Consider the following 12,713-nt stretch of genomic DNA (forward strand, 5'->3'; position numbering starts at 1 on the left):
TCTTGCTACAGGCTGAGGGAAAGGATGGGGCCACTAGGATCCTATAAACATGAAAACACCCTTACCCCTGTCTCATCTCATTCACAGGTGAATAGACCCAGTGCTGCCAACCCCTGTTCTCCAGCCCAGCTCTCTTCCACCCCCTTGCCTGGGATAGCCCCCAAGAGGCGAGCAGGAGACTCTGGAGAAATGCCACAGAGTCCCACAGGGCTGGGACAGCCAAAACGGAGAGGGAGGCCCCCCAGTAAGTTCTTCAAACAGATGGAGCAGTGTTACCTAACCCAGCTGACTGCCCAGCCTGTTCCCCCTGGTGAGTGACTTGGGCTGGAACAGGGTAAGAGTATAGATAGGAGTGACATCAGATGGGGGAGTTGTAATTTAAAGCTCGGCACACATACTCTGTTCACAGAGATGCGCTCAGGCTGGTGGTGGATCCAAGATCCTGAGATGTTAGATGCCATGCTCAAGGCGCTGCACCCCCGAGGCATCCGAGAGAAGGCACTTCACAAACACCTTAGCAAGCACAAGGACTTCTTACAGGAAGTCTGCCTACGGCCCTCAGCTGGTAAGATAAAGATCTTGATCCTGCCTGAGCTGGAGAGCCCAAGGTAAATGTTGAGCTACTGCTGTGAACAGTGGCCTCATGGGCCTTTCGCACTCTCTTTTCCTCTTCCCAGATCCCATCTTTGAGTCCAGTCAGTTCCTTGCCTTTCAAGAAGGGCTTAAGAGCTGGTCCCCAAAAGAGAGGACATATGAAACAGACCTGGCTGTGCTTCAGTGGGTAGAGGAGCTGGAACAGAGGGTTATCCTGTCTGATCTGCAGATTCGGGTACATTGGGGAAGGCTGGGACTGCATAGGGGGTTTATGGAGAGGGCATTAATCTCTTGTACACTGTTAGGAAAAACCTTAGGGTCACAAACTTTAAATGGGTCACATTTTTTTTCTATGCTAATTTTCCTCCTGTTCAATGAGGAATTTTATTTTTCTCTTCCACCTGCAGGGCTGGACATGTCCTCACCCAGATTCTACACGTGAAGACTTGACCTACTGTGAGCATCTTCCTGACTCCCAGGAGGACATCACCTGGAGAGGTCGGGGCAGGGAAGGACTGGTCCCCCAGCGTAAAACTACCAACCCTCTGGACCTGGCTGTGATGCGATTGGCTGCACTGGAGCAGAATGTGGAGCGGCGGTACCTAAGGGAGCCCCTCTGGCCAGCTCATGAGGTCGTGCTGGAGAAGGCCCTGCTCAGCACACCCAATGGTGCCCCCCAGTGCACCACCACGGAGATGTGAGTGCTCTCCTTCCCCCTCCCTTTCTTGATCCTGAAGAGAAGAAATAAGTTCCCTCTAACAGATCCTGTTCCTCATCAAAAGATCATCACATTCTCCCTCCAGATCATATGAGATCACCCCTCGCATTCGGACCTGGCGCCAGACACTTGAGCGGTGCCGGAGTGCTGCCCAGGTGTGCTTATGCCTGGGCCAGCTGGAGAGGTCCATTGCTTGGGAGAAGTCTGTCAACAAAGTGGTAAGAGGCTGGGAGAACCTCAGAAGGCTAAGGAGCCATTGCCAGCCAGCTGGAGGGTGGGTGGTGCAACTGGCAGGTAGAGGCTTGAGGGTTCACCTTGCTTCCTCACAACCTTGGTCTAGACCTGTCTAGTCTGCCGGAAGGGTGACAATGATGAGTTTCTTCTGCTTTGTGATGGATGTGACCGTGGCTGCCACATTTACTGCCATCGGCCCAAGATGGAGACTGTCCCAGAAGGAGATTGGTTCTGTGCTGTCTGTTTGGCCCAGGTAAGACTTCTGCCCTCCCTTTACTTCTCCCAAGCAGATCTTTCTTCATTCCACTTACCACCAATTCTGCCTTGTATCCCTTATTGTGCCTTTAGTCTCCTTGAGGAGAGCTCCAGACTGGGTGTTGAGAGACCTGGGTTCTGGTCCTTCTTTGGACAAGTCACAAGTAAATTCTACAACTTCAACTGTTTCCTCTGTAAATGGAAATTATACCTTCCCTTTTACCTGTCTTAATGGGTTTTGTGAATAAATTCACATGCTGGCTTAATAGATGAAAGTTTTTTGTTTTTTTGTTTTAATTGTGGTATGATAAATATAAAATAAACTTTGCCATTTTAACCATTTTTAAGTGTACAGTTCAGTGGCATTAGTTATATTCCCAGTGTTGTGCAACTGTCACCACCCATTGCCAAAACTTTTCCATCATCCCAAACAGAAACCTGTACCCACTAAGCAATAACTTCCGATTCCCCTACCCCCCAGCTGCTGATAACCTGTAAACTTACTTTGTCTCTATGAATTTGCCTGTTCTAGATATTTCATATAATTTTCTCTTCTTAGCTTTATTTCACTTAGCATAATGCCTAAAAGATTCCTCCCTGTTGTAGCATGTATCAGAATGTCATTCCTTTTTATGGATGAAAACAATTCCATTATTTGTGTATACCACACTTTATCCATTCATCTGTTGACTGACACTTGGGTTGTCCCATCCCTTCCCACCCCCCACCCCCCACCCCCCCAGCTTTTGACTATTGTGAATATGCTGCTATGAATATTGGAGTACAAATATCTTTCAGTTTGGGGGGATATATACCTAGAAGTGGGATTGCCAGGTCATCTGGTAGTTTTATGTCTAATTTTTTGAGGAGCCTGTATGAGAACATTTTGAAGCTGTAATCTTACTTAGGTAGGGATTATAATGAACTGGAGGGCAAGCAGACTATATCACCAGCTGTTGCTGACCTTGTCTTCCTTCTATCTCAGCAGGTAGAGGGAGAGCTCACTCAGAAGCCTGGTTTCCCAAAGCGAGGCCAGAAGCGGAAAAGTAGTTATGTACTGAACTTCCCAGAGGGTGACAGCTGCCGACGCCGGGTACTGTTGAGGAGCCGAGAGAGCCCAGCAGTGCCTCGGTATTCGGAAGAAGGGCTCTCCCCCTCCAAGCGGCGGCGACTCTCTATGCGGAGCCACCACAGTGATCTCACATTTTGCGAGTGAGTTGAGTGAAATTTGGGGGACAACTAGCCCTATTTTCGCCAGAGGAAAGACCTGTGGGTAGTGTATTTGCTTCCTGAGGGCTAGCTACCATTGTCTCTGTAATGATAGGATTATTCTGATGGAGATGGAGTCCCATGATGCAGCCTGGCCTTTTCTGGAGCCAGTGAACCCACGGGTGGTGAGCGGCTACCGGCGTATCATCAAAAACCCCATGGATTTTTCCACCATGCGGGAGCGGCTGCTCCGGGGAGGGTAAGTAGATAGAGAGTAGCTTCCCCGGCAACTCTCCGTTCCTGCTGTAACTCCTGTGCCTCACAGCTCTGCTTCCACCCTTGCCCAGGTATACCAGCTCAGAGGAGTTTGCAGCTGATGCCCTCCTGGTCTTTGACAACTGCCAGACCTTCAACGAGGATGACTCTGAAGTAGGCAAGGCTGGGCACATCATGCGCCGCTTCTTCGAGAGCCGCTGGGAGGAATTTTATCAGGGAAAACAGGCCAATCTGTGAGGCACGGGAGCTGAGGAATCAGCTTGTGGGATTCCTCCTCCTCCCTCCAAACAAAACAAAAACCTGCCATTCTCACCTGCTGATGCTGCCTTGGGTCCCGACTCAAGAGTCAGAGATTAAACCCTGATTTTTGAACCCTACCCTTGGCAGTACCCCACATCCTCTTATTCTTACACCCCTTTCTCCCTTTTCCTCTTCTTGCTTCTCAAATAAGAGGGGAAGAGATGAGGTCCTTCTGGACTGAAAGCCAAAAAAAGAAAGAAAAATTTTTTCCTTTCTGTTTTATTTCTTAATTAAAAATGGGGAGGGAGGAAGAAGTCCCTACTTCCTCCTCCCAGCTTCCTCTCTCCTTCCCTGTACGTGCCCCAGCATTCTGGGGCTATTTAACAATAGCAATAGTTCTAGTGAATGTGTGAAACCGAGAAACACTCTGTACTGTGTGTGGACCCGCAGTGACGGCCAGTAAAGTGGACTTAACTCCCAAGTGTGTCGAGCCGGACACCGGGCCCTGGACATGCTGCTTCCATGTTCAGTCCCTCCCCTCCTTCTCACTTCTCTCTCTCAAGGTTTTCCTTTTCTTCCCTTACCCCTATTTCTCAGATTTTCCCTCATCCAATAATGTAAAACTATTGTGTACGGGTTCTTCCTTCCTTTTCTCTTAGCCCAAATCTTTTTTTCCCTTCCCTTCAAAGGAAAAAAAAATGTTCAGAGGTCCCTGTCTTCTCTCTGATCCCATCTTCCTGCCACTAGCTATCCCCTCTCTTAATGTCAGATGCTCCTCACATGCTGAGTTTCCAGCCTTTTCTGAAACTCGGTAGCTGAGGAGAGGGCAGGGAGGCATCCTGGGCCTTCCAGCCTCCCTCCCCACCTCTTACCCAAACTTCCCTCTTGGGAACTCCTCAGGGACAACTACTGCTGAGTTTGGGTGCACCCCCAAAATGGAGGCCAGGTAGCAATTGACTGGCCTCAGAGAGAGAGTGTGTGTGTGTTTGAGTGTGAGTGTGTGAGAGAGAAGATGCTGTGATTATGCCCCTGTATTGTTTGATGGGATCCATTCAGTTTCCCCAAATATCTGTTTTTATTCCCACTTTTCCCATTGTTTCAAACCATCACTTTTTTGTCTTTGGGAAACCACAAGGAACAGTTTCTCTGGGGACAAGGCTGTGTTGCTCTCCTCTCTCCTGGTCATTTCTGTTCCAGCCTCTTCAAACTGTGCAATCTTTTAGCAGGAACTCCCTCCCTCCTCAGTAGCTTTGAGTCTTAAGCTTTTGCAGGGAGAAGGGTAGAACTGGATCTTTTCCTAATCCTGTGAGCTTCTGTGGGTTTAGTTGTACCTTCCTTCCCTTATCTACTCAATACCCTAGGACTCCTTCCCCAGCAGCAGAGACCCTAGAGCACAGGAAAGTAGGGAGAAGGGGTTCTGGGTCCACCACTGCCCTACATGTGACTGTGCCCAAGTTAAGCCCCCAACATGTGAGAGGAAAGCTGCTAACTCCCAGCTACAGCCATGGGCCCCTGGCCCCCTGCTCTCCTGCTCAGCAGAGCCCCTCCCATCAGAGATTACGGGTACTTGCACTGGGGAGGTGGCCGCTGGCTGGCCCAAGCAGAGAGCTGAGGCATCCAAGAAATGTTCCGTTGGTGGGGATTGGTAAGGGATGGGGTGCCAGGTGAAGTGGATCATTCCTTGTACTTCTGGCAGCACTGAATTAGCCACTGAAGGGGGTGGGGCGGCAGTGTAGGTCCTGGGGCAACTCCTCTCTTATTCCGTTGTGCCCCTTTTCTCCCATAGCCTATTTCTAAAGTCGCCTTTTCTGTCAGATAAACCTCAAAACTTTTAATTTTATTTGAGATTTTTTTTTTCTTTTAAATAAGAGGTGGATTGAAGAATATTTGAATTGACTTTATATTATGCATAAATATTTATATTTTATCTAAATAACTGCACTGTAACAAATTTTGTGTTAGTTAAACGTTTGGAACTGTTATAGTTGGGGGCTCCTCCTTTTTCCCCATGGCAGTTTTCCCCTGGTATAAAATGTACTAGACTAACTTTATTGTTGGAGGTGAGGTGGATAGGGAGAGTGAAATCTCAGTTGTTCCTGCTTTGGGTGCCTCTCCCAGCTCCATCTCTCCCTAGGGACCAGGCACTCTTAAGGTGGATTGGGGTCCTCAGTTTGAGGAAGTAGAGGTTGAAGGGTGGGTGGGGGCAGGGCTTGATCAAAGGGGCCATTTCTCACTTTTCTTTCCTAATCTTCCCTGCCCCTTGAGCTAGGTGGATTTTTTCTTCTTGACAAGAGTGTTTTGGCAGGGAAGGCAGGTTAAAAAAAACAACACAAAAACAAAAACCCACTCACCGCCCCTTCGCCCCTACCCCATCAGTCTGGTAACAGGAAGAAACCACACCATCAACACCTACAAGTTTCCATGTTCCTTTTATAACAAAAGGGACTGACTTTTATATAACCAAATGTGGTGTTTTAGTGACTTTTTGATAATGTACAGTTTTTTGTGAATTTAAATTTATTTCTTTCTATATTTTTAGGACCAATCTCATTTTTAATAAGGTTAAAAAAAAAGGAAAAAATGTCTAGAGAAAAACTGTTTTTGCCATGTGATGTTCCACAAGTGCAGCTGTAGAAAAGTGCTTGTCAGTTGAATAAAAAGCCACATTTGATAGATTCAAAAGACTCTGTGTATTTATCTTCCCTTCACTGTTGGTTCTCACACATGCCTAAGGGATACTTGTGTTAGGGTGGTTTGACTGGCTTGATACAGGAGATAGCGGGCAGGGGGACAGTGTGCCCCCAAACCTCCAAGTTTGGCCCCTCCTGTGCAAGAAGGAATTCTGCATCACACCCTCTGCTTATGGATGTGGAACAGGGTCTTAGTGCTCCTGCCTGGAAGCCTGGCTGAAGTGCTGAAGCAAAGTCGGATTCAATGTGCCTCGTTCCTTGGCGTCCTAAGCTGCTACCTGTGTTCCTGTAGTAAGTAAGTATGGGCCCATCACCAACTTCCCACCTCCCACCCAGAGAGAAGACACCAGGAAACAGACTTTTGTGTTTTATTTCAAAACAAAAGTTGAAATAAGACAAAACGGAGCGCTACCAAATTATAGGGAAGAAATATGGGAAGACCAAGGGTCAGAAGAGGAAGAATAAGCTGGAAGAATGGTATTGTTATAGACATAGGAGGAGTAAACCTCTGAATGAGGAAATACAAACGTGTCCGAGTTTGTAAATTAAACTTATTTCCTGTCCCAGGTGATAAATGCATGCAAGTGAGCATTCACCCACCCCAAAAGACCAAAAAAGCTGTGTATTGGGGTGAGGACTTAGTTCAGCTGGGAAGCCTCAACACCCTCCAGGCTGGAAGCTTTGGGCAAATAGTCTAAATTACTACCTGGATGATAAGGTGGAGCTTCCCAACCCTCTCAAAGAGAAGGACAGAATAAAGGAAAGATAGACCAGACGCCTTGTGCCCTTGTTGAACTGTGAGATTGTGAGGTAGATGTGTAACAAGGACAAAGAAGTTTGGGGATGTGCTTGGAGAATAGATGTGGACAGGCCAGGCAGTAAGAGCAGTAATAACTAGGGTAAGAGGATGCCTAGCTTCTGAATACTACAGTCAGGTGGGAACCACCCCTAAGGAGGGGCAGGAAAATTCATCAAAGACCAGCATAGGCTGGTCTTAGCTGCTGAAGGAAGATTTGTAGGGAGGGCAGGGATAAAAACTGGGAGTGAATTTTAGGGCTCTGTTAATGCTTGGAAGGACCTAAAGTGCAGGTAGCACAGAAACAGGCAGAGTAGCTGGTTTTTGGAAGAGGTAATCAGGAAGAATCAGTGTGACAAGGCACAAAATTTAAGCTCTACCCTACCCCCTTACTGGCTGGTTTTGCTAACACCTGCCCCTCTTAGAAGCCTGCTGGCAGAGCCTGGGGGCAAGTTTGGAAGTTTATTGCCTTTGGTTGGGAAGACAAAGTAGCCCCTCTTGAGTGCAATGCTGCCATTCTCCCAGAAGGTGGGGCACTTGGACTAGACAGCAGCGGTGGTTCTTTTTCTAGAAGTCTAGTAGCCACTGTCTGGGATCCCGCAACATTTCATCAAGGCTCCTCACTGCACCTTTATGGTGCTAAGGAACAACCTATCCATCAAAGGGTCCAGTGGGTTGACATTGGAGCAGCAGGGAGTGAGCATTGGAGACACCAAGGGAAGTAAATGAATTCACTGATGGGCTATTACCTCTCAGGAGCCATCAGGCTTCCTGGGCAGCTCTTTGAATTCTTCTTTGGTTTAAAAGACTCTGAAAAGAATCCACCACCACCACCACCACCACCACCACCCCCATCATGGCCACATCCTCCCTAACCTCTACACACAGCCCCCTCCACAGAGCCCAGTCAGCTCTAGGGTCATCTTAGCGCCTGAGGGGAACACTAATAACATGGCATGAGATGGGATTGGCAGACTCTGAGCCTAGAGAGGATGGGATTCTGGTCTGATCTACTTAACTGAAAACAGAAGAACACAAATTACTAAAAGATTATGCTGTAATCCATAATGGGTGGGGGTGGGATGTGAAGTGCAGGGAGTATATGATCTGGGTCCCATGAAGACAAGATTCAGAAAACACTAGGTAGAAGATACTCTAACTGTGGTATCCTCCAACCCTGACAAAGAGGAATAGTGTTTAAAGGCCCAATTCAAGGCTGTGGAGCTGGAAGGCTCCTCTACAATTCTTGAGTCCTGAGCCTATTGCCACCCCCACCAATAGGCTATTTCATGGAAGAAAAAGTAGGCCTCGATCCTTCTCCCTCCTTTCTCTAATCACCAATCCGCTGTTAGAAAAGAACTAACAACAAGGGAAAAAATACATTATGAGTGTAACCCTAAAGCATCAAAAATAACTTCAGGCTCCCCAGCCCGTGCCCAGACCTGCCCAAACCATAAACATTAATAGGATCCAACAAAAAGAATCACATGAGGAGAACACACAAACAGTAACTTCAGAATTTAAAACAAAAACAAAATTCATGGCCATTTGAACATTTTTTAAATACAGAGAAAGTAGGTGGCAGAGCAGGGGGCAGCAGTAACAACAGCAGTTTCTATATGTGAAAGGCCCCCACGGCACTAAACCTCCTATCAGCAACTAAAGACTGAGGAATGGGGACTCAGGAGTAAGAGCTACCTGCCCAGCCAAACCCTTCTGGAAGGTTACTGGGCTTGGGGCTGTTTTCCATTGGATAAGCCCATCCTGAGGTTAGAAGCACCCATAAGAAACTTAATAGTGGCAATTTTGTCATTTACTTTATATCCTATCCACTGTCTCCCAATCCCTTACCCCTAGAACATACAAAGGGACAGTCTAGGGGTAGCAAGCACTGGGACTCTTCGAGTCTGGTGTGGGTGGTAGGGGAGGGAATGCTGGGCCCAAGTTCTAAAACCAATGACTGATACTACAGCTACTTTTCCCTCTACCATCTCCTTCCTCTCCATGCAGCTGGCCTAATGAACACCTGTTTCTCCATTTGCCAGCATTTGGCTTTCTATCCTGATTGTCTGGTGGAAAGGCACCTGACCTCAAAGTGAAGGCCAGAGAATTCCTCTTTCAGTGGGTAAGGAAATTACTGGGGGAAGACAGGTGCGGGATCATATCTCCTAGAAAGCAAAGGCTTTCTACCCATCTGTCTCCACGTGCATAGTCAGGTCTTGCAGAAGGAGACCAAGTTAAGAGCAAGATACAGGCTTTTTTTAAGGACCTTGCAAATAATCAGATGGGATTTATTGCCCTTTTCTATCCTAGCTCCCTGTTGTCCTTCCACAAGAAGGAAAATTATTTCTGATGCCCTGACTCCCTGGGAAAGGAACTCACACACCAGGACAGGGCAGGTCACTCGGGACAGTTACAGAGAGCTTTGTCCTTTCCCACCTCTGCACAGCACAGGCACAGAGTAGCCTGGGGCAGGTACGCACATGGCCAAAAGCCTTTAAAAGTCAGCTCTTGCTATATGCAGAGGTGTCAAAGTCAAAGCCTGGGGAGAATTCAAGGACCCCAGTTCTGTCTCTCCAACTAGTTGCATGAGTGTCAAAAGGCACTGTGTGTCCAGGGTGGGGGTGGGGAATCTACCAAGTCTTACAGTCCTATGGAGGCAGAGACAACACTGTCTATACCAAGGTTTCTCAACCTCAGCACTACTGATATCTTTTGGACCAGATAATTCTTTGTTGCGTGTGGAGGGGGCCATCCTGTACACGGTAGGACATTTAGAAGCATCTCTACCCACTAGACCCCAGTAGCACTCCCCGAGGTGTGACAATCAAAAACGTCTTCAGATATTGCCAAATGTCTCTGGGGGACAAAACTGCCCCCAGCTGAGAAACACTAGTCTCTAGGTGACGCCACTGTCCTTTCACAGTGGGAAGGAACCAAAGAGGATTCAGCAAGGTCACAGCTTTGAAGGCTCTGAGCACAGAAATGTGCAATGGGAAGAGACCGGCCAGGGGACCCAGGCAGAAAAGAAAATCCTCCAGGAGGCAGGAAAGCAGGTTATTTCCTACAGCTGGGAAAGACACTTCCTCAGATGGTGTTGGCCCCAGCAGTGAGAAGAGTTAGAAGTCATTAAGTTCATCCTTCTGGAACTTGCCAAGGAAGACCTAATCTTCATCCAAATTTGACTCAGAGGTGGCTTCCAAAGACTGTGGTTTTGTCTGTTTAATGAGCCTACATCACATCTCAACTTCCTGAAGCCAAAGTCTAGTCTTTTCTCCGGGATGTAGCAGGGCAGAGGGAGGAAAAGCCAGTTCCACATTGCCTGTTTAATGTTCTACCTTGTTCCTTGCCCAGTCCCCAAAAAATTCCTTATGAAATTTCATTCAAAAAAGAAATTGACAAAATTAAAAACTGTAAAAAGGCGAAGCAGGCAGACTTTGCTGTATGAAAAAGAGAAAAAGAACAATTGGGTGAGATTCACAATAAAATGTGTGAAGAGATGAGGTATGTTTGCATAATTTTCTTAAACACACACACACACACACCACAAGAAGTCCATAACTAAACTCATTTAAGAAAGGTCCAAAGTAGGACTCCTTCATCAATGTTCTAGCACCACATTTTTCTGTTTTCTTTTTAAAGAATAACTAACAAATTGCTTAAAAAGTTCCCCAAATAATTCTAATACATCAAAAAATGTTTTTCTTACAGGTGAGCAGAGGCTCCAGCTACCATGTTTCTTTGGGGTAGGGAAACAGTATACTGTAGTTCAAAACAAAACAACTTTCTTTGTAAAGCAAAGAAAAAAAGGTTTTTTGGATTTCCTTGAATGCAGCACACAAAAAAAGTGATGGTTCCCCCAGGCTCCATCAGCAACGGAAGAAAAACAGAAGGCACGAGTATAGAGATGTTCTTTTTCCCAGGCCCAGGCCTGTCTGTGAAAAATGATGGCCAAGTGTTAGTCCTTAGGGGGGCCACAGACGTCTGTACCCCTCCTTAACCCTCACAAGTCTGGGAGGATCAGCATCGCCAATAATTGCTCTTCAACAAAGATGGGGAGGCATAAGCCCAACGGGGTGGGAAGGAGAATGGCAAACGCGAGAACCTGTCTGACTTCCGGCCGGGCCGAGCCGCTGGCTCCCCGGTCAGCAGGCCCCGCCCCTGAGCATGTGAGTCTTACCCACTGTTACTTGTTGAACTGGAAAGAATAGACCCCATGGTCTGAGGAAGTGTCCACCGTCACTTGATTCTGCTGGCCGCTGCTCTCCTGTACCACAGCCAAGGCAGGAGAGTCACCTGGTGCTATCCTTTCCTCACCTCCCACTAAAGCAGCCTAGCTGACACCCACCCGAAGCCGCGGGCCCTGGCTCACTACCCGCTCTCCCACCACACACACACACAGCGCCACCTTCACCACATTTACTGCAACTTATCCTTTTCCCAAGGCACAGGTCAACACAAATACAACCCAACACCCTGGAAATTAACTACCGGCTGGCAAAATGTGAGGAAGGGCCTCATTCAGGAGCACAGACTAGCTAGGTCTTCCCTTCCTATGTTCTACACACACCTACCAGCTAGCTGCGAACATGCAATCACATCACTGTGAGAGGGAGACCTGACCAGGGGAAAATCTGCCTCTGTTCGTTTTCCTGTCCTCAATCCGAAGAGATGATAAAGCTCTTACCTCAACTGAAACACTGGAAGAAGGCACAGGGGTGTACTGGGAAATGTAAGCTCCTTGCATAGCTGCAGCTGGCGGCATATACTAGAATGAAAAATATCAACAGCAGTGATTCTGGGCTACATTTACAGTAGTTTACAGTAGTTTGGGGAGTTTTAAAAAATACTGATGCCTGTGTTCCACCTCCAGAGATTCTGACTGCATTGGTCTGGCCATTGGCTTCTTAAAAGTATTCCAAGTGGTGCTCAGTACAGCCAAGGTTAGAAACACTGGCCTAGAGAGACTTCTACACCCAAGGCTTGCTTTCCTCCTCTCTCCCACTCTTCCACTTTTCCTCATTACACTGCCATCTTGGCCCCTAAGCTCTCCTGTGCAAATAAGAATGCAGCCAGCCTTAAAAAAAATAAAAAAAAAGTAATGCTCTTCATCCATTCTTCCTGTAACTATTTTGATAAGGATTTCTAGATGTGTATGAAGTCCTACATAAGCTAATCTGTAGATAGAAACACTACTGGTTTAGTTTCAGGAGTAGGAATCACATAAAAGGAGTGGGTTGGGGAGCAGAATGGCTATAATACTGGCTCATCGATTATGAGCTTTTCAGTTTATCTTCTATTCTGAGCGTGCCCTCAACTGCACTGATGTGACCCCCAACATCATAAGCATTTATGCTGAAGAGAACTTCATAAGTCGTCCTGGCTCTGTAGGAGTTTATAATCTAACAAAGTCCCCCATTTTACCGTGCCCGTGCTACTGAGGGAGAGGTGGCCCAGTTGCTGGGTGAGGGGTCCCATCATGGACGCAGGCTGGAGAGAAATAGGGTGATCCACCCCTGGTGTCAGAACTGATCCCTAGAGGCAGAAACAAAGGACAGGGTTAGTGGGCAGCGGCCTGTGAGGCTGCATAAAGTAGTGACTGATGGATTTTAAATGATTTTAAAACTCTGGGAAATGACAGGTGAGCAGCAACCCAGCTATGCCACAGCAACAGGCTCCCTGACCCTCAGTCTGAGGGGAC

At 47.3% G+C, this 12,713-nt stretch overlaps 2 protein-coding genes across 13 annotated transcripts in view; one reads left to right on the top strand and one right to left on the bottom strand.

Moving 5' to 3' along the window:
* The window catches only part of BAZ2A (bromodomain adjacent to zinc finger domain 2A), a 32,650-nt gene extending 26,442 nt beyond the window's left edge, over positions 1-6,208 (top strand). For 5 of the 8 annotated variants that reach the window (XM_037848390.1, XM_037848391.1, XM_037848394.1 and 2 more), the window contains 9 exons: positions 88-310; positions 410-565; positions 678-829; positions 1,002-1,291; positions 1,398-1,530; positions 1,653-1,799; positions 2,787-3,013; positions 3,126-3,269; positions 3,358-3,523. In XM_037848390.1, the coding sequence (XP_037704318.1) occupies positions 88-310; positions 410-565; positions 678-829; positions 1,002-1,291; positions 1,398-1,530; positions 1,653-1,799; positions 2,787-3,013; positions 3,126-3,269; positions 3,358-3,523 (1,638 nt within the window). Of the gene's footprint in view, positions 1-87; positions 311-409; positions 566-677; positions 830-1,001; positions 1,292-1,397; positions 1,531-1,652; positions 1,800-1,894; positions 2,515-2,786; positions 3,014-3,125; positions 3,270-3,357 lie in introns of those variants that run through there. The other 3 variants (XM_037848388.1, XR_005218601.1, XM_037848393.1) reach the window with 3 other exon arrangements.
* A 360-nt stretch (positions 6,209-6,568) lies between these two features.
* Positions 6,569-12,713, bottom strand: part of RBMS2 (RNA binding motif single stranded interacting protein 2) — an 85,021-nt gene continuing 78,876 nt past the window's right edge. For 3 of the 5 annotated variants that reach the window (XM_037848400.1, XM_037848395.1, XM_037848398.1), the window contains 4 exons: positions 12,437-12,547; positions 11,700-11,780; positions 11,193-11,279; positions 6,569-10,452 (listed from right to left, as the gene is read on the bottom strand). In XM_037848400.1, the coding sequence (XP_037704328.1) occupies positions 11,199-11,279; positions 11,700-11,780; positions 12,437-12,547 (273 nt within the window). In that variant the 3' untranslated portion in view covers positions 6,569-10,452; positions 11,193-11,198. The other 2 variants (XM_037848396.1, XM_037848399.1) reach the window with 2 other exon arrangements.

This window comes from Choloepus didactylus, chromosome 8 (genome assembly GCF_015220235.1).
Source record: "Choloepus didactylus isolate mChoDid1 chromosome 8, mChoDid1.pri, whole genome shotgun sequence".
Classification (NCBI taxonomy): Eukaryota; Metazoa; Chordata; class Mammalia; order Pilosa; family Megalonychidae; genus Choloepus; species Choloepus didactylus.